General features: G+C 38.8%; 1 protein-coding gene across 2 annotated transcripts in view; it reads left to right on the top strand.

The window, feature by feature from the left end:
- The first annotated feature begins 11,048 nt into the window (after positions 1-11,048).
- Positions 11,049-25,462, top strand: part of LOC124802538 (DNA-dependent metalloprotease SPRTN-like) — a 75,356-nt gene continuing 60,942 nt past the window's right edge. The window contains exons 1-3 of one of the 2 annotated variants that reach the window (XM_047263397.1): positions 11,049-11,397; positions 19,513-19,572; positions 23,462-23,688. In XM_047263397.1, coding sequence (XP_047119353.1) covers positions 19,516-19,572; positions 23,462-23,688 — 284 coding nt within the window. In that variant the 5' untranslated portion in view covers positions 11,049-11,397; positions 19,513-19,515. Of the gene's footprint in view, positions 11,398-19,506; positions 19,573-23,461; positions 23,689-25,462 lie in introns of both variants that reach the window. The other variant, XM_047263396.1, reaches the window with a different exon arrangement.

The raw sequence follows: 25,462 nt of genomic DNA, 5'->3' as shown, positions 1-25,462 counted from the left end.
CATCAAGAGAGCATTAGCGTCGAAACTGAATCATACTACAATGAAAGGCATACACAGAAACGAAGCAATAACGAGAAGGCACCAGTGCTGCCAATTGTTGACAAATAATTTACAGAATCACACAACAATGAAAAGCATACGGAGAAGGGGAAGCTATTAACGAGAAGGCGCCAATAATGCAAATTGTTGAAAAGTAATTTACAGAAAATTTCGACATGTATCAATCTAAACAGCTGCGCCCGATGGAAGGATAATAAAAATTATGATATGTCCCTGAGACCTCTCAAGGCCAAAAAATAATAAACAAAGCACAGCAACAATGCAAAAGTCGTCGCACTACATCTGGAAATAATGAACACGTGAACTGCGTCTTTTAAACAATCGGCAAGTGACGTCAGCATTGCAGTTACAATAGAGGTAGCAGCAAAGGTTCTCGCGGTAGCATCAAAGCTAATGACAACAACAGCTGCACTTTTTGGGTGGCGCGCGCCGCGTCGTGTGAAGGTGCTTGCCAGGGCTGCATTTCGCTCTTCGATCTGCCCCTAATGTCTAAACGTAACGATACTACTCACTCTCATGTAAATAATCATTATGCTCGTTCAGTCAGAGCTCTTGTGCAATCTGTGCCTGTTGTGCAGTTGGTGCTGATGTGTAAGTGATATTTATGAACCGTAATACCCATAAAAATGTACAATCTACCAGAATTGAAAACGTCTTCTCAGCATGGAGGAATTTAAAGTAATCGATGATAGAGGCATTCAATTCACTCCATCTGATCTGGTCTTCCAAAAACTGTCCGATGTCCTGGCCGACATCGACTCGAAAATGTCTTCAAAACATATTTACACAACAATTAAAGAAGATCGTCAGGCTGGAATGTTTCGTTGAATATAAAGACGACTACAGCAAAGATGAGTCGTGGAATGTTTTTGGTTCTTCGTGCAACAAGGACATGACAAAGCAATTTGATTTACTACTGTCAGCAGAAAAATGGCCTACCATAAAATCAACAAAGAGGAAACTTGGAAAGCCTTCAAGACTGGAGATAGGGAAATAGACCAATTTGATGGCTGATAAAATTTATGAGCATCACAAAATTCCATGTGCCTTTTCTTTCAAATATGCGGAAGTGTGTGAAAGTTCAAGTTCAAAGTACTTCTTGAAGATCAAGGGAAGATGTACAGAATGCGGAGCCACTTTCGAAGTGATTGCTATGAAGAAGCCAAAAAAGGACAACGACATTATTCTGAACTGCAGACTTTCAAACTTTTCAGACGACAGTAATCACCTGAAAAGAAGACAACTTCGTGGCACGAGAAGACAACAGGTAGCTGCTACATTGGTTGATAACAGGATGCCTGCAGCTCTTTGGCGAAATGATGAAGCGAAAAATATGTCTTTCGGAGACATGATTCCTCCAAATTTACCAAATGCTGATGTCTTGAGAAAGGCTAAAGAAGAGTAAAGGGACAAACGATTTGGTATAACAACTAGTAAGCCTGTTGAAAACCTGCAAATCGCAAAACATATAACCCATTGGGACGAAATTCACGTAATTGGATTGGACCCATTCTTCTGTATATATTGGCTTAAAGATCAAAGTCAGTTGCACAAATATTGTCATCAAATCAATAGCAGTGTATACGATTCAGTAGATGCTATAGGTGGCGCTGCATTTCGAGTTATTTCACGATTTGGGGATCTGTCAAACAGGGCTGACTGTGTGGAAATTAAGTCAAAGTACATATACCTGTATCAGTACATGGGCATCCGCAAAGTAAACGTCACTAGTCAAGATCTAAATATCGTCAGTCGATCATCAATCAGTTGCCCAACCTATCAGGTGATATCCTCTAGGCATGACGCATCATTCTTGTCACTTTTCTTTATGGAAATCGTCAGATATGGAGCTCCCAGACCAAAAATCATGGTAACTGATTTAGGTAAGACTTTGTTGGTTGCCATTTCTAGAGCAATAGCGAATTGCTCGGACTTAACAGATTAGTTGAATAGGTGTTATAGTCTAAAGACTATCATAAAATGCAAGAAATGTAAAAGAGAAGCAGTCGAAGAAAAGAAATTTGGACGCTACTTGATGATGGATACTAGTATAACAACTTGTCCACTAACTGAAGATCAGTTTCCTCCGAATCAAAGGAAGAAATGTGTTTTGCTAACGATCATGAAAGAAATCGTCGTCAACAATCAAGAGTACACTCTCGTTGGTGCCATTCATTATAATAGCTCCATCAAACACTACACAGCATATGTCTTCGATGGAACCTACTGTAAGCAGTACGATGACTTGTATAAAGATGTACAGAGAGTTCCAAAGAAAAGATAATTTCGCCACACCTCTTCATGTATGTCAAGACAGGAAAATTTTCAAATGGCAGCTACAAGATTGACGAGACGAAATAAATAGTTCCTACATAGGAACTTTGCTTTATAAGGTAAGCAATTGCTAAAAGATGATATCTAAATATTACAAATACAGCTCTTATGTTAATTCTTAGTATCTTTGTTTCTAGAACCACGGCCCTCTTGTTTTAGTTACTAGAATAAGAGCATTTTATGCCCTAAATTTCATGTATATATTTTTTGTATTATTTTTCTTAGTTGTTTCACACCTCATAAGTTCTATGCTTATTTATTACTGAATTCCCTACATATGTATCTCCTTCTGGGTTTTAGTGTGTCTTGAAGAAGAGCTGTTAAGGGGACCTGTACATCACAGCCTGTAATTTTTACTGGTACTTTGAAATTTAATAGTGCAAGACTGTCAATAGATTCAGGAATGAAACTTTTATCAGAGAATTGGTATATTGTGAGCTCTAGGTGAAAAAAATTGTAAATCTGTGGAATACACTGTGCAGTGAATATGATGTTTTTCTTACATACTGAATTACACGTAATTGTTATTTTAGGTTCAATGTACTTACACGCTATTCCAAATAAAAGATAAAAAACAAATTTTATTCTTTGAATTATTACATTGTTGAAACAGCAAACTAGTAATATTTACCAATTTCATGTTTTGATTATTTTAAAAAATGTATTTTAAGAGTCAATTTTTTCTCCTAACAATTTAAGAACATAATATGACATACTGCAACTTAAAATATTTAATCCATTGTTGAATAATGTTGTTCAGTGTGTAGGCAAGCACTATATTATTATTCATCCCTAGCTTTGCTTATGTAGCTTTAATAGTGGATGAGATACCGGTAACAGTATCTCTGTATGCAAACACATTGATTACAGAAAATTGAAACTAAAGATTTGTATGTCATTTTCTTCTCAATGACGACATTGCAAACCATTCCTGCTCCATAATCTTGTTGATACCTTTCGTGTCCTTTTCATTTTCTTTTGTTTTACTTCTTTTCTTTGTTATTCTGGCCTCCTATTCATGCTTTCACCAGCTTTTTCAGTTTATATGACATGTTGCCTGTCCGCCCAATTTTCATGATGTTCCTAGTTTTGATACCTGTTCTGCTCATTGTTTTTAATCTATACCCCATCAGGCCAGCCGGAGTGGCCGAGCGGTTCTAGGCGCTACAGTCTGGAACCGCGCGACTGCTCCGGTCGCAGGTTCGAATCCTGCCTCGGGCATGGATGAGTGTGATGTCCTTAGGTTAGTTAGGTTTAAGTAGTTCTAAGTTCTAGGGGACTGATGACCTCAGATGTTAAGTCCCATAGTGCTCAGATCCATTTGAACAATTTTTACTCCACCATTAAAACATATTGCTACTGTTGAAACGCATTCTGATTTTGTTTTATTGCCATGTAAACATTTTTCCTGCTCATACGTCAGTCAACAGGTTCTACGGAAACTGCGGCACCCAAATTAAACAAAATGACATTTAAGTATGAGAATGACGAGGTACTGTACATGAAGTATATATTTTTGAATCAGGAAGAACCAGAAGAATTTTATTACGTAAAACAGTAATTGTCTTGAGCTCTCATGACATCCAGGGCCCACTAACAGCTAAAAATATGCCCAGAAACCTCATGGATGAAAGTTAGGTGGCAACATCACCAGATGCTAGGATACATAAAAACATGTGCTGTTTGTAACGAATAAATTTGAAATTGCTATCGTTAATACTGTTGCAAACATTTGTTCCAGTTACAAAGGATGTGTCGAAGTTTGATGAGTTACACTACAGCGAGAGTCAAAAGTCTTTACAATGTATAGAAATGTAAGTATATTTAAATGAATATATTGTACAAACGAACTAAGTAGTATGTTTAATCCCAGTTCAGTACATGACTGACAGATGTGTTATTATGTTGAGGGGATACAGTATTATCGTTAATAAGGAGTTCAAAATTTGTAACCTCGTTTATTTGGTCCTCACTAATCCGGATTTCCGGTTTATCCGGATTTATATTTTGTGTCCCTTGGTATTTTTCTCTTTTTTTTTCTTATAACACAAAGATGTGTAGTCAGTGTGTTGCATAGGCTGCTTATCACTAGGCCGGTAATTTAGTCTAGTACTGAGTAATTAAGGAGCTCAGAGTGTGTGAATGACATTGTTTCTCAAGGTTTGTACATTAATATAACGGTGTATTGGTGGCCATCAAGTAAGTTGCATAGTAACCACGCCAACAGCACTCCACCAGAGCTCATTGTACCTCTGGTGCGCTTCTCGACAGGTGTGACACCATCTGGTTAGTGGCGTGTGTGAATGTATTTGCTCTCTCAGCCATCTGTTTGTTTTGCACTGACGAGCCTTCTCTCTTTAAATCATCTAGGTGTGCACATCCCACGCTTCCATCCATAGTTACTACAGTCAGTCTTAAGAAGGTTTACCGGCATTTGTACAGTGCTGAACATTTAGACTTTTTGTATTTAGTAGAATACATATCGGGATTTTCAGTTATCTGGATTACTTCCGGTCCCACCTAGTCCGGATACAAGAGATTCTTGTGTACTGCACTGCACATTTTTTATGTCTCACATAATTCCAAAATAAAAGTGAGAATTTACGATCCGTCCTCATAGCTGTACTTCTAGCAGTACCTCATCTCCTGTGTTCCCAATTTCGCAGAAGTTGTCCTACGAAAGTTGCAGAAGTAGCACTCCTGGAAGAAAGGATATTGCGACGATATTCCTTCGTCACAGCCTGAGGTTAGAGACCCGGTCCGGCACACAGTTTTCATCTGCCAGTAAGTTTCACATCGGCGCACACCCACTGCTGAGTGAACACACAATCTATTTCAAAATCTATTGGCACCATAAAAATGTTATGAGGGTTTTTAAAAGAACTCTTTCGGTGCTATCCAGAACTGTCAGCAAAAGGGTTGTGCCAATTTATTAAAATGTAAACCAAGTGGGTCTCTCGTAAATGACATTATCTCATTAACTGTTATCCCCACAAAAATTTTATTACAGTTTTCGGTAGAACTCTTAGGGTCCTATTAAGAAATGCCATCAGACCTTTTGTACGAATTTATTACTTTTACATAACAAAATGAGTCCCACATTAATTATCTCATATAATGTCATCGTCATGAAAAATGTTATTATAGTTTTTGGTGGAACTCTGTGGGTGCTAAGCAGAACTGCCATCAGAACTGTTCTACGAATTTTGTTTTCATAGAGAAAGTGAGTATCAGATTAAAACAATTATCGTATAAACTATTATCGCCACAAAAATGTTCTTATCAGTTTCAATACAACTCTTCAGGTGCTATCGAGAACTGCCAACAGAAGTGTTATACAAATTTATTTTTTCCAAACTGACAAATAATTTTTTGATATACCAAAATTTTGCCGAGTTATTGTTTACTTCCCGAAATTCTGCAGAACTATACGTGTTTTGAGCAGGGAAATCTAGAACTATTGCATACATATCAAGAACTATGAAAAAAATGTATATTTCTCGTAAGAGGGGTGCAAACTTCACGGGAAATGCTCATAAGCATTCTTTATTAAATGCAGTTATTTCGTAAACAATTATAGTTCAATTCTTTTATCTTGGCGGCTCGCGCATGCCCGCCCAGACGTGGGAGATTGCTGCGTTGCCAGTTGCACACGACGCACGCGCCAATAGAAGCAGCGCCATAATATAGCATAATTCGCAAGCTTACGTGTAGGGGGGAGTGCGCAGTTCATGAAGTAAAGCCACCACGGCCGCATTAACCCTTTCGCTGCTACAAAGACGTGCTCCCTGCATTCCGCGCTGTGCGCGACTTTGTCACTGCACTGCTCGCCTGTGCAGACACATCGTGTTTAGACTGCTTTGACACTCTTATCAATCGATTCCACAAAAACGATTTGGCCCAAAAATTAGATTTTTACACATCTTCTTGACTGATACCTTCCCCCCCATAAATGACTTAATTTTGTTTCGATGTTCAATGCAGTTATTATGCAGCATTAAATATAGTAAACCATTGCACGAAATTTTGAAGATTTTGCAGAGGTAAAAGTCCATAGAGTATACTTTCTGAATGGTCGATTTTAGTTGCCACAATGTTGAGAATGAAATGTGGACAAGATACATAAATTTCATATAAAATTTACTGTATAACAATAGCTCATTTAAGGACCACATAGGTGTCGTATGTAATATTGAGAAATATTCCGTCTTTCGCGACTGTAACAAAAGTTTTATTTACACTGAGCACGTTTGGCTTTATTTTAAAGCACTTCAATCAATCAAAAGGAAGTAGACAAAATACATTAAACAAAACTGTGGACTTACAAAAACATTAGGACTTGAATATACCGTCTATCAGTGAAGTGCTCTGAGCTATGTCAAATATAATTTTTGTGTGTGGCACACACAAACATCATTTATTTGCTAAAACACTGATCTGCCAACACAAACGTTGAATATTGTGTTACCGCAGCACAAAACTACGAAAGGTGACTTGGGAATGGAGGAGACAAAATACTGTCCACTGAAGATGCTTCAAAAGAGAGAAACGTGTCTGGTCTAAATAAGTCCCTTATTACAGTTGCAGAAGAGGAACATACACTCCTGGAAATTGAAATAAGAACACCGTGAATTCATTGTCCCAGGAAGGGGAAACTTTATTGACACATTCCTGGGGTCAGATACATCACATGATCACAGTGACAGAACCACAGGCACATAGACACAGGCAACAGAGCATGCACAATGTCAGCACTAGTACAGTGTATATCCACCTTTCGCAGCAATGCAGGCTGCTATTCTCCCATGGAGACGATCGTAGAGATGCTGGATGTAGTCCTGTGGAACGGCTTGCCATGCCATTTCCACCTGGCGCCTCAGTTGGACCACCGTTCGTGCTGGACGCGCAGACCGCGTGAGACGCCACTTCATCCAGTCCCAAACATGCTCAATGGGGGACAGATCCGGAGATCTTGCTGGCCAGGGTAGTTGACTTACACCTTCTAGAGCACGTTGGGTGGCACGGGATAGATGCGGACGTGCATTGTCCTGTTGGAACAGCAAGTTCCCTTGCCAGTCTAGGAATGGTAGAACGATGGGTTCGATGACGGTTTGGATGTACCGTGCACTATTCAGTGTCCCCTCGACGATCACCAGTGGTGTATGGCCAGTGTAGGAGGTCGCTCCCCACACCTTGATGCCGGGTGTTGGCCCTGTGTGCCTCGGTCGTATGCAGTCCTGATTGTGGCGCTCACCTGCACGGCGCCAAAGACGCATACGACCATCATTGGCACCAAGGCAGAAGCGACTCTCATCGCTGAAGACGACACGTCTCCATTCGTCCCTCCATTCACGCCTGTCGCGACACCACTGGAGGCAGGCTGCACGATGTTGGGGCGTGAGCGGAAGACGGCCTAACGGTGTGCGGAACCGTAGCCCAGCTTCATGGAGACGGTAGCGAATGGTCCTCGTCGATACCCCAGGAGCAACAGTGTCCCTAATTTGCTGGGAGGTGGCGGTGCGGTCCCCTACGGCACTGCGTAGGATCCTACGGTCTTGGCGTGCATCCGTGCGTCGCTGCGGTCCGGTCCCAGGTCGACGGGCACGTGCACCTTCCGCCGACCACTGGCGACAACATCGATGTACTGTGGAGACCTCACGCCCCACGTGTTGAGCAATTCGGCGGTACGTCCACCCGGCAGCCGCATGGCCACTATACGCCCTCGCTCAAAGTCCGTCAACTGCACATACGGTTCACGTCCACGCCGTCGCGGCATGCTACCAGTGTTAAAGACTGCGATGGAGCTCCGTATGCCACGGCAAACTGGCTGACACTGACGGCGGCGATGCACAAATGCTGCGCAGCTAGCGCCATTCGACAGCCAACACCGCGGTTCCTGGTGTGTCCGCTGTGCCGTGCGTGTGATCATTGCTTGTACAGCCCTCTCGCAGTGTCCGGAGCAAGTATGGTGGGTCTGACACACCGGTGTCAATGTGTTCTTTTTTCCATTTCCAGGAGTGTATTTCAGTACCATTGGTAAAACTGCGACTGTGGAACAAAAACAAGAAAGAGAACATGAGTACCATTGTGTATGTGCCATACCTTTCCTTGATTGAAGTGCTTTAAAATAAAGCCACACGTGTCCGGTGTAAATAATACTTTTATTACAGTCGCGAAAGACGGAATATTTCTCAATATTACATACGACACCTATGTCGTACTTAAATTAAATGAGATATTGTTATACAGGTTTGAACTCTTAACCTTTCACGTAATAGCCCAACGCCTTAACCATTACGCTAATGACTGACTACCTAACGCCATGAGGACTATTAGGTATCACGCAAAATACTGACAAACACTGTTGGTATGACTATGAATTACTCACGCTTCGTCGAAGTACAATAGGAAATAAACAATTACTGCTGTTCTTTATTGCGAAAAAGCAGTTCGTGAGAGTGATACAAACACCTTTCCTTGCTATCGCTTGAATTAGGAGTCTTATTGCTTGTTTGGTTTAGTTAATTAATAGAATATGAAGCAATTGGTATAAAGAATGCTTTTTCCAAACTTTCTATAAAAGAATGTCTGCTATCAAGACATTGCTTTTGTTCTATTACTTTATTTATGATTGAACGTTTCTAAAACTGAAGACACTCGTCCATGCTCTGCACTGCAGTCGAGATGTGGCAACGTCGTTCTCTGTTCATTGGCTGACTGTGTTTTGTGACGTCAGATGCCCAGAACGAACCTAAACTCGGCCGCCAACATAAATGACGCGAACTTTACCTGTACAGAATATGTTACTAGTATTTTCGACAGAACTCTCACATTGCTATCCAGAGCTGTTATCAGAACGTACGAATAGACATAACTTTTTGTAGAGTAAGTGAGCCTCACAATTAATCAATTATTTTACAAACTATTATAACCACAAAAAATGTTATTATGATTATCGATAGAAGTCTTGGGGTGTTATCCAGAACTGTTCATCAAAACTGTTGTACGAAATTATTTTTTTCTGTGGAGACAGTTGGTCTAACATCAAAGCAGTTACCGTATAAATTATCATCGCCACAAAAAGATGTTATTAGGATTTTCGATAGAGCTCTTGGTGTTCTGTTCAGAACTGTTGTATGAATTTACTTTTTGCGAAAATTGACAAAGAATGTTTTCGATACGAAAATTTTTTCGAGTTTTATTGTTTTCTTCCCTAAATTCTACAGGACTATTCAAATTTTGTACAAAAAACTCTAGAACTATGGCATTTGTATCAAGAACTCTGAAAAATATATATATTTCTGAAAAAAAGGGTGCCAACTTCACAGTAAGTGAAAAGAAATTATCTCGCGAACTATTAGCGGGACAAAAAAATGTTATTTGGATTTTCTATAGAACTATTGGGGCTCTGTTCAGAACTGTCCTCAGAACTGTTTTTCGAATTTACTTTTTGCGAAAATCGACAAAAAATCGTTTCGATACCACAATTTTTACGAGTGCTGTTGTTTTCTTCGCTAAATTCTGCAGAACTATTGAAATTTTGTACAAAGAACTCTAGAGCTATGGCTTATCTCTCAAGAACTCTGAAAAAAATATACATTTCTGAAAAAAGGGTCCCAACTTCACAGTAAGTGAAAAGATTTTCTCCTTAAATTGCAATTATCTCGTAAACTATTAGCTGAACAAAAAATGTTACTTGGATCTTCGATAGAACTCTTGGAGCTCTGTTCAGAACTGTGCTCAGAACTCTTGTACTTATTTACATTTTGCGGAAATTGACAAAGAATGTTTTCGATACGAAAATTTTTTTGAGTATTGTTGTTTTCTTCGGAGCCATCAAAATTGACATTGGTCTCACCCCTAAATATCATCTAAGGGTTAGACTAATATGAATTTTCCATTTTTATGGTTCACGTACCCAGCAACCGATGGCAACACTCCTCTCAAAGCTTTTAGATTTAGCCCATTTTTCCGGGCATGTCTTCAATTATAACTCGGGCACTAAAGAGTAGTTTGGCTCATTTCACTGATTCCAATTTCGATAGCATCGAGTACTTAGGCTAATTAGTAGCTTTGTTAATAGACTAAACAACTTGTCCGTCAGGTCACTTAATGGTTCTCATAAGATTAAGAACGCGGCAACTCCTGATCTGTGGTTATGATTTAGTGTTAAACTTATTTCACACGGCATTTCAGGAAAGGAATCACATTTCCATTTTTGTCTACATCGTGTCTTCAGACCATGTATACTGACTGTCAGCTTCGAAAGAGAGTTTGTATTTGGGTGACTTTTATGTCATCAGCATACCCAATGGTTAAAATCATGCTAATTTTAGCGTCTATCAGGAAATCTACGTCCTCCAACTTCTCATCAGTTTCCCTTCTCAGCACATCATAAACGAATGTTTTCCGTGATGACAGTATTCCCGTTGAAAAGAAATTTACTCATGATGGTAGTTCTAGAAACAATGAAAATGTTTTGAGACTAGGACAAAACTAATATAAAACACTTATAAGAATTTCATTCTCTTTTTCGTGTGAACTGTCTCCTCAAAACTTATCATATTACACTCTTCGCGATCCTACGCAACTCACGAGCACATGACGATAACCGAATACGCGGCAGAAACACAGTACACAGGATAACTTCAAAACAAGTGCGCTAGTGCCGCAAGCTATTGGCTGCGACAATCTGGCCTGTCATTGGTTAGGTGTGTGTTGTGCTATAACTGCGGTTCAGATGATTTTCGTAGCTGTCAGTGAGGAGAAAGTGAAAACATGAGAACCGTAACATTAAAGTGCTGTTTATATGGGTATAAATGCCTAGGGAGTTAATGGATTCTAAACTGAAAGAAGTGTTCCGAAAAATATGTGCGAGGAATGCTGTATAGAAGAAAGGTTAAAATACGATTCCACGAGTTTATTGTTTACTTGATGTCATTAGACTCCAAGGCCCAAGTGCTTCTCGTTTCGTGACACCCGCAGGTTCGGGAGCCATACAAGGTAAATGTCGCACTTTGTCATTTTGTCTTGCCCTTCTAGCTTCCACACTTTAAACTTGCACGCACAGAAGACCCATGTTTGCAAGAATCCTTGTATTGTGAGCTCTACATGTATCCAGGTCATTTGGGCGATGTAATATGTGTTGTTCCCGTCAATTTTGACAGCGTAAAGGTACAAACATTCGCGCACAAAAATAACAGGCTAATATAATTAATTTAAAAAACCGCTTTGGCTCTTTGAAACATATGGATGAAGTGTCAAGCCATATATCCCCATCACAATATCGTAGTATTAGGGCTATTTACTGAGGACGTGAAGAAGTAGTTAAGCAAATTTAAACACCATCTTTATTTTTCACTTGAAGACTGCTCCACCACTGGGACAGATACAGATACCTTCGAAAGCTTTATATTAATTTGCATTATTCATCTGTTGTGTAGCATATGACAACCCTTACATCGATATTTGTGCATCACATCCGCTATATAGGTCGGTTTTAACTACTTCCGTGATACCAGTTTTTGGAACTAGTGATAAATACTGGATAAAGAACTTCAGATTTTATGCGTTGCTTTTGTTTTCGTAAGATGAGAAATTGGTTGGACAGAATTATGAAATTGGTCTATGGTTAACTTCCACCATTATTTTGGAACCATGTAAATACCTTATGTTCAATACACTGTAAGCAGAACCAGTTGATTTTGGAAATTTGCTAGTGTTATCTATTCCAGTAGGCATACACCAGTCGGGGAAATTGCAATGTTTGTGAAATAGCTACTGGATTTTTTTTCTGTGTATCTTATTTGTTAATAAAATGAATTAGGCTCCTACAGCACATCTAGTTTCTCATACAATAAAGTAAAAACATCATAAAAAGTGAGACAAATAGGAATATAAAATCAGAACAAGCAGGGATAGCACAGTCCTCTGGTAATGGTAGGGACAAGAACAGTCAAAACGTTGCAGCCCCAGGTTTCAATCAATTTTATTCACACTGTAGCAGAAAAAAATGGGGAACCATAATACACAATCTCCTATAGAAAACATAAAGCACATACAGATCACATGAAATGTAGCACTTCATTTCAAAAACACAACTAAGAGCTCTCAATCCTCTGGATTTGATAGTGTATCAAGTGGTGTTTTAAAATCATGTGCCAAGGGACTAAAACAGGTGATAATGATGCCAGTTCACACAGGTGGAGCAAGGATTGTAATAACGAACTATTTGCTCATCTCTATGCTGCCAGTGTGCTCAAAGATATTTGAGAGACTAATGTAGATAGGATTTATAGCAACAGTGTACAAAGTGGATTGCTGATATCTACACAGTTTGGCTTTCATAAGGGTTTTCCCACAGTGTGTGCTGTATTGAGCGTACCAGTAACAGATGAAATTTTTGGTAAACTAAATTTTATGTTAGGAAATAGGGAACTTTTGTGACCTTGATAAGGCATTCAGCTGTGTAGAGCATATCACAGTGCTAAAAAGGCTCCACATTATGGAACCAAAGACTAACCTTTCACTTGGCTAGAATTTTCTAAACAACAGAAGACAGAGCTGTCTTAACGGAGGCAGGTGTAAAAATAAACTCAGACTGAGGAAATGTGAAATACAGAGTACCACAGGTCTCAATCCATGGGCCACTGATTTTCTTGTTCTTTGTTAATGATTTACCAATTACAGTTGATGCCAGAGCAAAAATCATCATGTTTACTGGTTATACAAGTATTCTGATCAAATGGTCCAACTCCACAAGGCAGGATGGAGCTCTGACAATCACCAACCATGTACATAAATAGTTCACATCAAATAGCCTAACAATAAATTTTTCAAGAACTAATATGATATAGTGCCAGTTAGCAAATAAAGAAACTTCAACTTCCTGAATTGGATATTAACAGACAGAAAATTTATGAAGCCACACACTGAAAATTCCTAGGCAGTCATGTAAGGTGGAAACAGCAAATTGAAAAGCAGGTCAAGAAACTTAGCTCAGCGTGCTTCACACTATGAGCCATTTCTCACTTTGTTGACAGATAAATAATACTGTTGCCATATCTGGCAGTTTCCATTCTATACTCTCCGGTGGTAGGCCTATAATCTTCTCAGGAAATGCCAAAGGAGTTGAAAAAGTTTACAAACTTCAGAAATGGGCAGTGACATTAATATATGGGGTCTCTAACAGAACAACTGCTGGGCTCTCTTCAAATCTCTCAGAATATTTGCTGTGATAGGTCAGTATAAATACGCACTGATGACATTTTTAGCCAACAGAGAAAGTGCCCCTTCACAACCACAACAGCACAAGACAGGTGAAAAATTTACACCAAGGCTCTGCAACTCTCCTGCAAGTACACAGGGGAGTTACTGAATCAGGTATAACAGTATGTGAGTACAATGTGTTTCCCCTCGATATAAAAAAGGAAATTAATAGTATACAGATACTTAAAAGTAAATTAAAAACATTATTGATAGAACAAACATTTTTGAAAGGTTATTTACAGTTAAAAGGCATCCTTTAGTGTAACTGCAGAAGAAACCATTTAGCTAAAAACACACTCTTTAAAAGAAAGAAAAGGTATGTTTAGGTCATGAAGATATAATTTTGCATATTATTTCAAATTATGTTGATAAAATGTAAATTTGTTTATGTCGTTAGAATAAAAGTATATGTGCTCTCAGAAAAAAAAATGTATTTTAATTGGAATATGTTGTTATAATGTATATTTGCTTATTTCTATGTGTCATTAGGGTAAGAATATTTAGTTTAATTTGTTTTACAATTTTAACTGTTCACTTAAACTTACACCAGTAAACTGCAGGTTATATTATAAGCAATCAGTTGTTCTTAGAAAATAAGTAAAATAGTATGTATAGAGTAATTCAGGAGAAACGTCACATAATTTGTGAGATGATTCTACAGGTGAATAAACAGAAAAAGTCATGTGAGGGTACACACTAGACACACACTACACACATACATGAATGAATGACTGTGAAGGAAAGTGTGACTGTTACTTACATAAATGCTGTGTAGGTGGAGTGGTGATCAGATGGAGACATTCAAAAATCCCCCACGTATCGCTATGCACTTCTCAAAGCGTTGGAGGGTGCGTTGTGTTGCACACTGAACATTATCTTGGTGGACTTTAATGTGAGCAACAGTGTCGGCAATGTGAGAGGCAAGTTCTTCACTTGTATCCACCTTCGTAACACACACTTCCCCCATTAACCAGCCCTGTAAACAGAAGTCTGATGTGGTTAAGTTGGGTTATTTGTCAGGCCAGTTAATGGGCCTGCCTTGGCCAATATACTGTTGAGGAAGTGTGTTAGTCTGATACTGGGATCCTTGTCTGTTACAGTGAATAGGTAATCCATCATGCTGCAGGTACATTTGCTGTTGTTGCTCTGATGTAAAGTCTTCCAAAAGTGCAGGTATGTCTTCAATCAGGAAATGTGTAAGTGCTGTGGCTATCATGCAATTTGTTAGGAACACAGACCCTACCATCAGGTCATCAATCATACCACACCAGACATTCACTGAGAACTAACTTGAAATCTTCATTCTATAGTGTCATGTGGGTTCTCCCTCATCAGTGTATGAGAATTGCAGCTGTTCATGACACCATTGCATGTAAATGTAGCCTCATCTGTAAATAAAGTGTACTGCACGACATATCTGTGTACAGCAAACCATTCGCAAAATTATTGTCTGCTTACTAAGTCACTAGGATGCAGATGTTGCACAGGCTGCACATGTAATGTGCACTGCACTTGTGTTTGTGGAATTTTGAGTTGATGGACAATACATTGTGTACTTGTGGTGGGACTCAATTGGACCATTGCAATAATGTCTGCCTCCTCAACTGACTGGACAGTCTCACATTCTGACATTACGTGTACACTGGGTAGAGTTCTTGGTTCAGGTAATGTTTGAAAAACCCTGGCAAAGAGAAACGTCTCTGGTATTTTGCCACAGCCACACGGTCACTGCCATTACAGTATCTGTACACAAACAACATGTCTGCGTATTCTGCATGGGTGCAGATGTGGCGTGTTGGTTTCATGAACACAATAGACTTGCTCAATTAAAACAGTCAGACATGACACACACTGGATTTCATGATTGTTCACCGATCCAACTCACGATTGCACACTGGGTATACTTGTAGCTGTTGCCTCAGTGTGACATCACAGTGCTGCCATTAGGTAGAGAATCCCCACACCTGTTGTAGGATCCAGAGCTTTGAAGAAAAGAGAAGCAGCTGTATGAATATTATGTCCTCAGACGGAAAACCAGTCCTAACTAAATAAGAGAAAGCTGAAAGGTGGAAGGAATATGTAGAAGATCTATACAAGGGAGATGAACTTGTAAGCAGTATTATAGAAAGAGAAGAGGATGTAGATGAGGATGACAAAACCCTTCCATCTGGTGAGCAAGATTTATGAGACAGGTGAAACCTTAGACTTAAAGAAAAAATGTAACGACTGCCGTTCCAAAGAAAGCAGTTGCTGACAGGTGTGTAAATTAACGAACTCTCAGTTTAATAACTCTTGGTTGCAAAGTACCAACACTAGTAAAAGCTGACCTCGGGGAAGGTCATTTTGGATTTTGAAGAAATGTAGGTACATGCGAGACAATACTGACCCAGTGACTTATCTTAGAAGAATTGTTAAGGAAACCTACATTTATAGCATTTATAAAGCTTTCGATAATGTTGACTGGCATACTCTTTGATATTCTGAAGGTAGCAGATTTAAAATAAAGGGAGTAAAAGGCTATTTACAACTTGTACAGGAACCTGATGGCAGTTATGAGACTTGAGGAACATGAATAGAAAGCAGTAGATTGAAAAGGGAGTGAAACAGAGTATTAAATCAGATGATGCTGAGGGAATTAGAGTATGAAATGAGTTTTGCTGTTTGGGCAGCAAAATAACCGATTATGACCAAAGTAGAGATGATATAAAATGTGGACTGACAGTGGCAAGAAACATGTTTGTGAAGAATATAAATTTGTTAACATTGATTGTAGATTTAAATGTTAGGAAGACTTTTCTGAGTATTTGCCTGGAGTGTAACAATGTATGGAAGTGAACAGTTTAGACAAGAAGAGAATAGAAGCATTTGAAATGTGGTGCTACGTAACAATCCTGAAGATTAGATAGATAGATCACAAAATTACTGATGAGGTACTGAATAGAACTGATGCAAAAAGAACGTTTTGGCAAAACCTTACTAGAAGAAGGGTGTGGTTGATAGGACACACTCTGAGACTTTGAAGGATCATGAATTTAGTATAGTAGGGAAGTGTGTGGGGTAAAAATCGTAGAGGGAGACCAAGAGATGAATACAGTAAACAGATCCATAAGGATGTAGGTTGCAGTAGTTATTTATATATGATGAGACTTGCACAGGCTAGAATATCATGGAGAGCTGCATCAGACCAGTCTCCGGACTGAAGACCACAACAACAATAGTTTTATTGCATAAAAGTGTCCATAAGAAGGTGTAGTACTTGTCCATTGTCGTGTGAATGACTTAAAATAAGGAATAGGATGATAAGACACATCCTGAGTCATCAGGGTGCAGCTAATTTCATGTGATAGCAGGTGGAGGAGATGGAGGGGATGGGTAAAAATTGTACCAAGAAACCAAGGACTGAGTGTAGTTGTCATCAGGTTCACTCGGATCAAGAATCCAGCTAAGGAAAAAAAGACACATTTACATGGGATATACTAACAAGGTGAGATACACCAAATCAGTTTTGAACTAATGAATATAGCAGCTACTGCTTAGAGTTCAGTATTTGAATTGAAGAATTACAATTATCTTGTGAAACATGTAAGTAAGAGATGACAGTTCAAAAAAGTAACAAAAACAGTATGAGTGCTTTTCTAAACTTGATCACATGTACCACGATAATCTTTTATAACTTGTGTAATAAGGCAAAACGTCTCATGGATAACAAAACTAAAATTGAAAACAAACTGTAAAAAGGCATAGTTTTAAAACATTATACTGTCTCTTGCCATTTTAAGTTCTGAAAATTTTGTCTTGTGTAGATGGCTGCATTGCACTTACATCTCCAACTAAAACTCTCTTGGCTCAAAACTCTCGTCTTGCTCACTGTAGTATTTTTGCTACTGCCCCTGATGCCTTGATGTAAACAATGTTTAGAATAATTGCGGTCGCAAGAGTTGATCACGTACCTTATGGATGCCTAGAATCTAGTGACCGGTGAAAAACCTTATTTAACATCAAAAGCCAAATTGGCAAAGTAAACATGTTCAGACACCATGTGGCTGTAGTGAACGACATATAGCAAATATAATTTCCCACATTAATTTTTAATATGAATCTATTATTTCTATTATTAATATTCTAATTACAGCTTAAACATACAACATTTTAAAATCATTTACAGTGAATATTATTGTGCATAGGAAGCTATGTGACTTGAATCCTGTGTCATTGCACTTACAATATTAATTTTTAAAGTTCAAACACTGTAATTGTTACACGCGCAGAAAAAAAAAAACATAAGTCTGCTGTGTTAATATATAACTATAGCTAGCAGTGTTACATGTATAGAGGCTGGGAGAGGGAGCTTATATATGGCATCATACACTGAAGCGCCAAAGAAACAGGTATAGGCATGCATATTCAAAGACAGATGTATGTAAACAGTTATAATATGGTGCTGTGGTCGGCAATGCCTATATAAGACAACTAATGTCTGGCGCAGTTGTTACATCAATTACTGCTGCTACAATGATTAAGATTTAAGTGAGTTTGAATGCAGTGTTGTAGTCTGTGCACAGGTGCTGGGACACAGCTTCTCTGAGGTAGTGATGAAGTGGGGATTTTCCCATATGACCATTTCATGAGTGTATTGTGAATACCAGGAATCTGGTAAAACAGCAAATTTCTGACACTGCTGCAGCCGGAAAAGGATCCTGCATGAACAAGACTGACAACAACAGAAGAGAATCAGTCAACGTGACAGAAGTGCAACCTTTTTGCAAATTATTGCAGATTTCAACGCTAGGCCATCAACAAGTGTCAGTGTGCAAACCATTCTACAAAACATCATCGATATTGGCTTTGAGTCAAAGGCCTGCTCGTGTAACCTTGACTGCTCGACAGAAAGTGTTACACTCGCCTTGGCCCATCAACACTGACGCCGGACTGTTGAGTACTGGAAACCTGTTGTCTGGTCAGAGAAGTCTTGTTTCATATTGTATCAAGTGGGTGGACGTGTACAGATATGGAGACGACGTCATGAATCCATGGACCCTGCATGTCAGCAGGGGACTGTTCAAGCTGGTGGAGGCTCTGATGTGGAGCATGTGCAGTTGGAGTGATACGGGACCCCTAATATGTTTAGATATGACTCTGACAAGTGACACATACGTAAGTGTCCTGTCTGATAACCTGCATCCATTTATCTCCATTGTGCATTCCAACAGACTTGCAGAACTCCAGCAGGACATTGCGACACCACACACGAACAGGATTACTAAGAGTGGCTCCAGGAGCACTCTTCTGAGTTTCAACACTTACAGTGGCCACAAGTCTTCCCAGATATGAACATTATTGAGCATATCTGGAATGCTTTGCAATGTGCTGTTCAGAAGAGATCTCAACCCCCTCGCACTCATATTGATTTATGGACAGCCCTGCAGGATTCGTGGTGTCTGACATTAGGTGAGTCCATGCCACATCGTCTTGTGGCACTTCTGCATGCCCGAGAGGCCCTACACAATATTAGGCAGGTGTACCTGTTTCTGTGGCTCTTCAGTGTGGATATAGGCTCATATAAAATAAATGACAGTAGTAATATAAATGACATATTTTACAAGAATGTAACTGGGATATTCTCTTGTCAGAATACACCTTTCAAAACATGGGTAATTACGTATCACCCTCTCACTCAAGTTTAAATCAAATTGATTTCAATAATAGTGAAATATCCACATCATGTTGTGGTGTTCTGCTGCATTTTTAAATTCATTTCTGGAAGGTTGACTGACAATTCTGTGAATTACTATTGCTTTTTGTATTAAAATATTAGCATAAGTGACATTATTTCTCTGATTTTAGTTTCAGATCATGATGTTTGATGATGACTTGGCACTACAGTTGCAACTGCAGGATATGAACAGACAAGTAAGGCTTCACTTATCCTACCTTCCATTCTGTGGAATTGTGTAATTCAAGTATGTTCCAAAATTGTATGTTACTGTATTGCAACATTATACTGTGTAATCAAGAGAATGCCAGTAATATTAAAGGCAGGTAAGTGACTGTTTAAATATGCAGCTGTATACGGTATTTAGTATTCATCCCCTATGTGAATTGTCAAGGTTTTGAATCACTGTGTAGTCTAATTTCTCTTTATGAAAGCAGTTTCGCTATAGTGAGAGCCAACAGTGGTATACTTTTTGATTGTTTTAGTCTTCATGAATATAGTTTTTTATGTCACACAAATTGTACCTCACAGTCAAACATATAATTAACAACTGATATCAAGATTCCTTTAATAATATTTCAGTACTCATTTACAAGGGTCAAAACGTTTTCTATTCATCAACCATGCATCTTAGGCAACTTCCTGTCCTTAGTTTCTCAATTTTTTTTGTTTTCATTTATAAGGCTATGGAACCCATTGTAGTATTTTAGTTTGGTTTGGATAATTTTTGAGTAGCTGAGTGTTTCAAATTCTAGTGTAAGATTTTATGTAACATTTGAATTAATGAGAAGCTGAAGTGTGTTAAGTATGCCATACACTTTACCTGTAACACTAACAATAGATACGGTGCTGTTAGAAAAAAAAAGAAAAAAAAACATTCTAGGAATACAGTGTACTAGTTTTGTACCAGCCTGCATTTTTCTTCACTATTTCCCTGTTCCCAAATCTGAACCCATCCTTTGACCTGTCTGAATAACCTTAAGTTTCTTCGTGAGTAATCACTGTTACCGTACTTTTTTCAGACCAAGAGAGTGTTTCTGTTATTGGCTTGTCAAATAGGTCAGAAGAAAGCTGTTTATATATTCGTTTATTTACTAAGTTCCATGGGCCCATATGAGTCAAAGCTGCCTAGTCATGGAATGAGTCAGTACATAGTTTACAGAATGCTGATTAGAGAATTTTTAAACAAAAGGACTAAATAACTAATAAAACCAATAATAATGAGAGTATATGAAAAAAAGCATATTACAATGAAAAGTTATCAACTACTGTGACGGACTTCTGTACAAAGTAGAAGGAGAGTGCTACAAGCAAACCTTTCAACTTAGGTTTGAAGACTTTGGGTTTAACACTTTTTTTTTATCCGTCCTGTCTGTAAAAACAGAACACTTTTAGGATCGCTCTGTCTGTCTGTCTGTCTGTCTTTATGTCCATCCAACTGTTAAGAACCCTTGTTCTCAGGAACAAGTAGATGAATCAAGAGCAAATTTATGTCACATACTGAGGTCAATGGTGCCTTGGCTGTGTAAAAATTTTACATTTCTAAATCAATTCAGTCAGAAGATGTAGGCATTTGTCACATATTTCAATACTAAAAAAAAACCACTTGTCAAAACCTATAGGGTACTTCTCGTTGACCTAGGATCATGAATTGTGCCAGGAAGCAAGGTTTCACAGTAAAGCTATAGAGAAAAATCCAAAATTGTTAATTTGTTGTTACATCATACAAAAAATATATTTCTTTTGTCGTTCATTATGACTTCAAACTTGAAATTAAAACAATCTTGCAAGTCTTGGAATCCCTGGGACTGATATCTGACAGTATCAGTGTTGATAAGAGGCAAAACTCATCAATATACTCAATTCCTGGAAGTATGAACTGCTGCCAGCCGGAGTGACCGAGCGGTTCTACGCGCTTCAGTCTGGAACTGCGCGACCGCTACGGTCGCAGGTTCGAATCCTGCCTCGGGCATGGATGTGTGTGATGTCCTTAGGTTAGTTAGGTTTAAGTAGTTCTAAGTTCTAGGGGACTGATGACCTCAGAAGTTAAGTCCCATAGTGCTCAGAGCCATTTGAACTATTTTTATGAACTGTCTGTATAAATAATCAAGTTTGTACGAAACCCTTAGTGTGCAAGTCCTACTTGTATCTGGCCTTACCCCCCTCTCCTGTTGAAAGCCTGTTAAAGATGAAACCTGCAGCAGAATAGTGCATACATTTCTTTACAGTTCTTAAGGAAGTGTTACCCATGTGTGGATTATTTCTCCAGCTAGTGCTCACTGAACAAGTATTACAGGTTCTTCTGAAAGAGTGACTGTTGCCAACAGCATATCTGACAATGGAATACATATACAGAGATTGAAGATTTAGAATTCTGAGGCATCTGAACATTGGCCTATACACATTTCGTGAACTGACACTGGAGATCAATCTGCCTGCCTTTTTCTGGATTAACAGTGTTCTTGGTGAGAGTACAGGATTGTCTCAAAATATAATACTGTGTGAAATAATAGAGAGAAAGTAAGCAGTGCAGATGCCTTAGTATTCCAGTGTCAGAGACAGTGGAAATCATTCTGATTGTGACGATTACTTCATTCAGGTTCTGCGCAATATCTTGCACATAATAGTTCCATGAAAGTCTTCCATCCAGCCTTGGACCTAAAAATGTAAAATTTATGTCTTCACTGTCTGTTTGGCCAGCTTCTGACAGTGAAGTTACATAGTATGAAAGCTTTCACGACCCGATGACATATCTTCTGGTAAACCTTCCGGGATGTAAGGTCGTGGTCCATGAAACTCTTCAGCTCCTAACGTTTCGTCCAGAGCTGCGCTGGACATCTTCAGAGGGGTGTTTCTCCTCCGGTGAGTCTTGCCGACTGACGGGTCGGACGTCTGAGAGCGACTTATGTATCGTAGAAAGTGGGCGTGACCAGAGTTACACGTGATATGCAGAGATAACCTTTGTCAGAGATAAAACTTAACTATCGATCGTAATCTCATCACGGATAAAAACTGTCTAGCAATTCTGTAGTGCTACTGTTTCATGAAACTTAGTGATATTTGGACAGTAGCACTACAGAATTGCTAGACAGTTTTTATCCGTGACGAGATTACGATCGATAGTTAAGTTTTATCTCTGACAAAGGTTATCTCTGCATATCACGTGTAACTCTGGTCACGCCCACTTTCTACGATACATAAGTCGCTCTCAGACGTCCGACCCGTCAGTCGGCAAGACTCACCGGAGGAGAAACACCCCTCTGAAGATGTCCAGCGCAGCTCTGGACGAAACGTTAGGAGCTGAAGAGTTTCATGGACCACGACCTTACATCCCGGAAGGTTTACCAGAAGATAGTGAAGTTACAATTTTACAAGAGTTCCATGTCACATGTCAGAAACGGTGTACATTGTGTTTTGATAAATTTAAACATTAATCTGTTACTAAAAGTCATGTGCGATGTTACTGACTACTCTGTTAGCTACATCACAGTCCACATCTTTCACAATAACACCTCTCATATGCAAATGGGACAGTTTTTGTATCATCTGTTGTGTTTAGTGGCAAGTCATTGATATAGATCAAGAAAAGCATTGTATGCAGAACTGAACCCTGTGGTGCACTTTACATGATCACAGCCAGATTAAACTTCTCCCTGTTTTAGGCACTGGTGGACAACGTTCTGCTTATACTTTCCAGATATGAAGTAAACCATTTTGAGCTTTTTCCCTAATTCCATGAAGATTCAACTTGTGTAAAATTATTGGTTCGTTCACACATTCATATATTTTTATAAAATCTGAGGAAGTGCCTGTTACCATCAATGTGTTGTCCAGCCATGTTGGTACCCCCACACACAGAACAACAAATAACCTTTTCTATGGATACTCCTTTCTGGACTTGACAGCAGATTATGTGTACTGAAATTTGCCACTACTCTCCTTTACATTGCTTTTTTAGAAACTTTCAAAAACATTGGTAGACAAAGAAATTGATGAGTAACTGTCTATATTATCTCTTGTTTACATTATGTCTTACCATCATGTATCTGAAGCTTTTCTTGAACATAATTTTCATTTTGATTGCAGCCATCAATAATGGATCTGCCTGACGACTCATCTACACACCGGTGGAAGAGTCGAAAAGAAAGTGAAAATGAGGACCCAAACAAAAAACCAATGACACTCATAGATCCATCTTTTGAGTATATTGATCCAACTCCAGATGTTCATGCAATGTTTTTGCAGTTCAACTCCCGCTTCTTTTGGGGTAAACTTTATGCTGTTGAAGTAAGATGGAGTCCAAGGATGACTTCGTAAGTCATATTTTTCTTCTTTGTGCTTATGTAAAGCATTGGGTTGGATATATTGTAAACTTAAAAAATATCAGGATATACTATATTGCTATGACTGAGTTCACTTTCTTGTTCAAAGACAGCAAAACAGCCTGTTAGTGTAGCTTAATATGTATTTAAGATGTATTCTCTTTCAGATGAAAGTAGGTAATTATGTGTTTGTCATATTTAGACAGGAGAAGTGAAAGAAACAGTGCAAATGCCACTTGCAGTATGTGCCAGTATATATACGATTTTTAATGTCTGCGGAGAGAGAGGTGGGGTGGTGTGTGTGTGTGTGTGTGTGTGTGTGTGTGTGTGTGTGTGTGTGAGAGGGGGGGAGGGGGATTAATTGATAAGTGTGTAGTAATTTTCCAACACTCTTTGTTAATAATGTTGTAACATTTGTTTGTTCAGAACATACTTGGAACTTAAAGTACAAACAGTTATTATGATATTAATATTCCAGCATCCCATTTATACAGAATTTTGTGTTGCTAGCTGAAAAAAGTTTCTCCATTGCAACTTAGTGAAACAGTATTTCATGATAAATTCTCTCTAATTGGCATTCTGAGCAATACTTGGATGAACTTTAATCCATTCCATCCCTCCCCCCCCCCTTTTTTCGTAGATTTTCCCCAAATGACCTGTAAAAAGAATGTTCGCTTTAGCAAAATAAATTTTTCAGTATTTTAAAATCAGAGTCAATAAATGCAGGAGGAAACTTATTTCAGGGTCAGCACAGCCAGCAGAAAGTCTCAGTTGACTATAAAAAAAGGCCAGGTTACTCTCATATATAAGGAGGGTAAAAGACTCGATCTATAAAATTATTGACCAACATTCTTAACATAGGTTTGCTGCAGAATTATTGAGCATATTGTCAGTACAAATATAATAAATTTTCTTGAGAGAGTAAAACCTCTAACCACAAATCAATATGGATCTAGAAAGCATCACTCACATGAAATTTAGCTTGCTCTTTTCTCGCCCAATATCCGGTGAACCATGGATGAAATAGCAAAAAGTGGATTTGATTTTCCTAGATTTCTGGAAAGCATCTGACTCAGTGCCACACTACAAACTGTTAATGACTCAGGTCCAAGAACACAGAATAGCTTTTCAGATCCGAGTGGCTACAAGACTACTTAAGTAACAGAACTCAGTACATGGTCCTGGACGGCAAGTATTCAAAGGACACAAAGGTATGATGTTCCAGGAAAATATAATTGGACTGCTCTTGTTCTCATACACTTAAACAGTTTGATGGTTAGGATGAGCAGCAATCTGTGATTGTTCGCTGCTGGCACTGTAGTGTACAGGGAAGTGCCATTTTTGTGTGACTGTAGGTGGATATGGGATGATATGGAGAATTTTTATTTGCTTTGATGACTGGAAGCTTGCTCTAAATGTGGAAAAATGTTAGTTAATGCAGATAAGTGAGAAAATAATCCTGTAATATTTGATTACAGTGTTAGTGGTATGCCATTTGACACAGTCATTTAATTAAATATCTAGATGCAATGTTCCAAAACAACATGAAATGGAACATGAATGTAAAGTCAGTTGGAGGGAAGGTGAATAAAAACTAAGCTCGGTTTTCGTGTCATCCTCAGCCTACAGGCATCACTGCATATGGGTATGGAAGGGCATGTGGTTAGCGCACTGCTCTCCCAGTCGTATGCCAGCTTCCAAGACAGAAGCCATTACTTCCCACTCAAGTAGCTCCTCAGTTTGCCTCACAAAGGTTGAGTGCACC

Source organism: Schistocerca piceifrons, chromosome 6, assembly GCF_021461385.2.
Source record: "Schistocerca piceifrons isolate TAMUIC-IGC-003096 chromosome 6, iqSchPice1.1, whole genome shotgun sequence".
Lineage (NCBI taxonomy): Eukaryota > Metazoa > Arthropoda > Insecta > Orthoptera > Acrididae > Schistocerca > Schistocerca piceifrons.
Note: the sequence above shows the minus strand (reverse complement) of the source record. Positions and strands in the feature narration are given on the sequence as shown.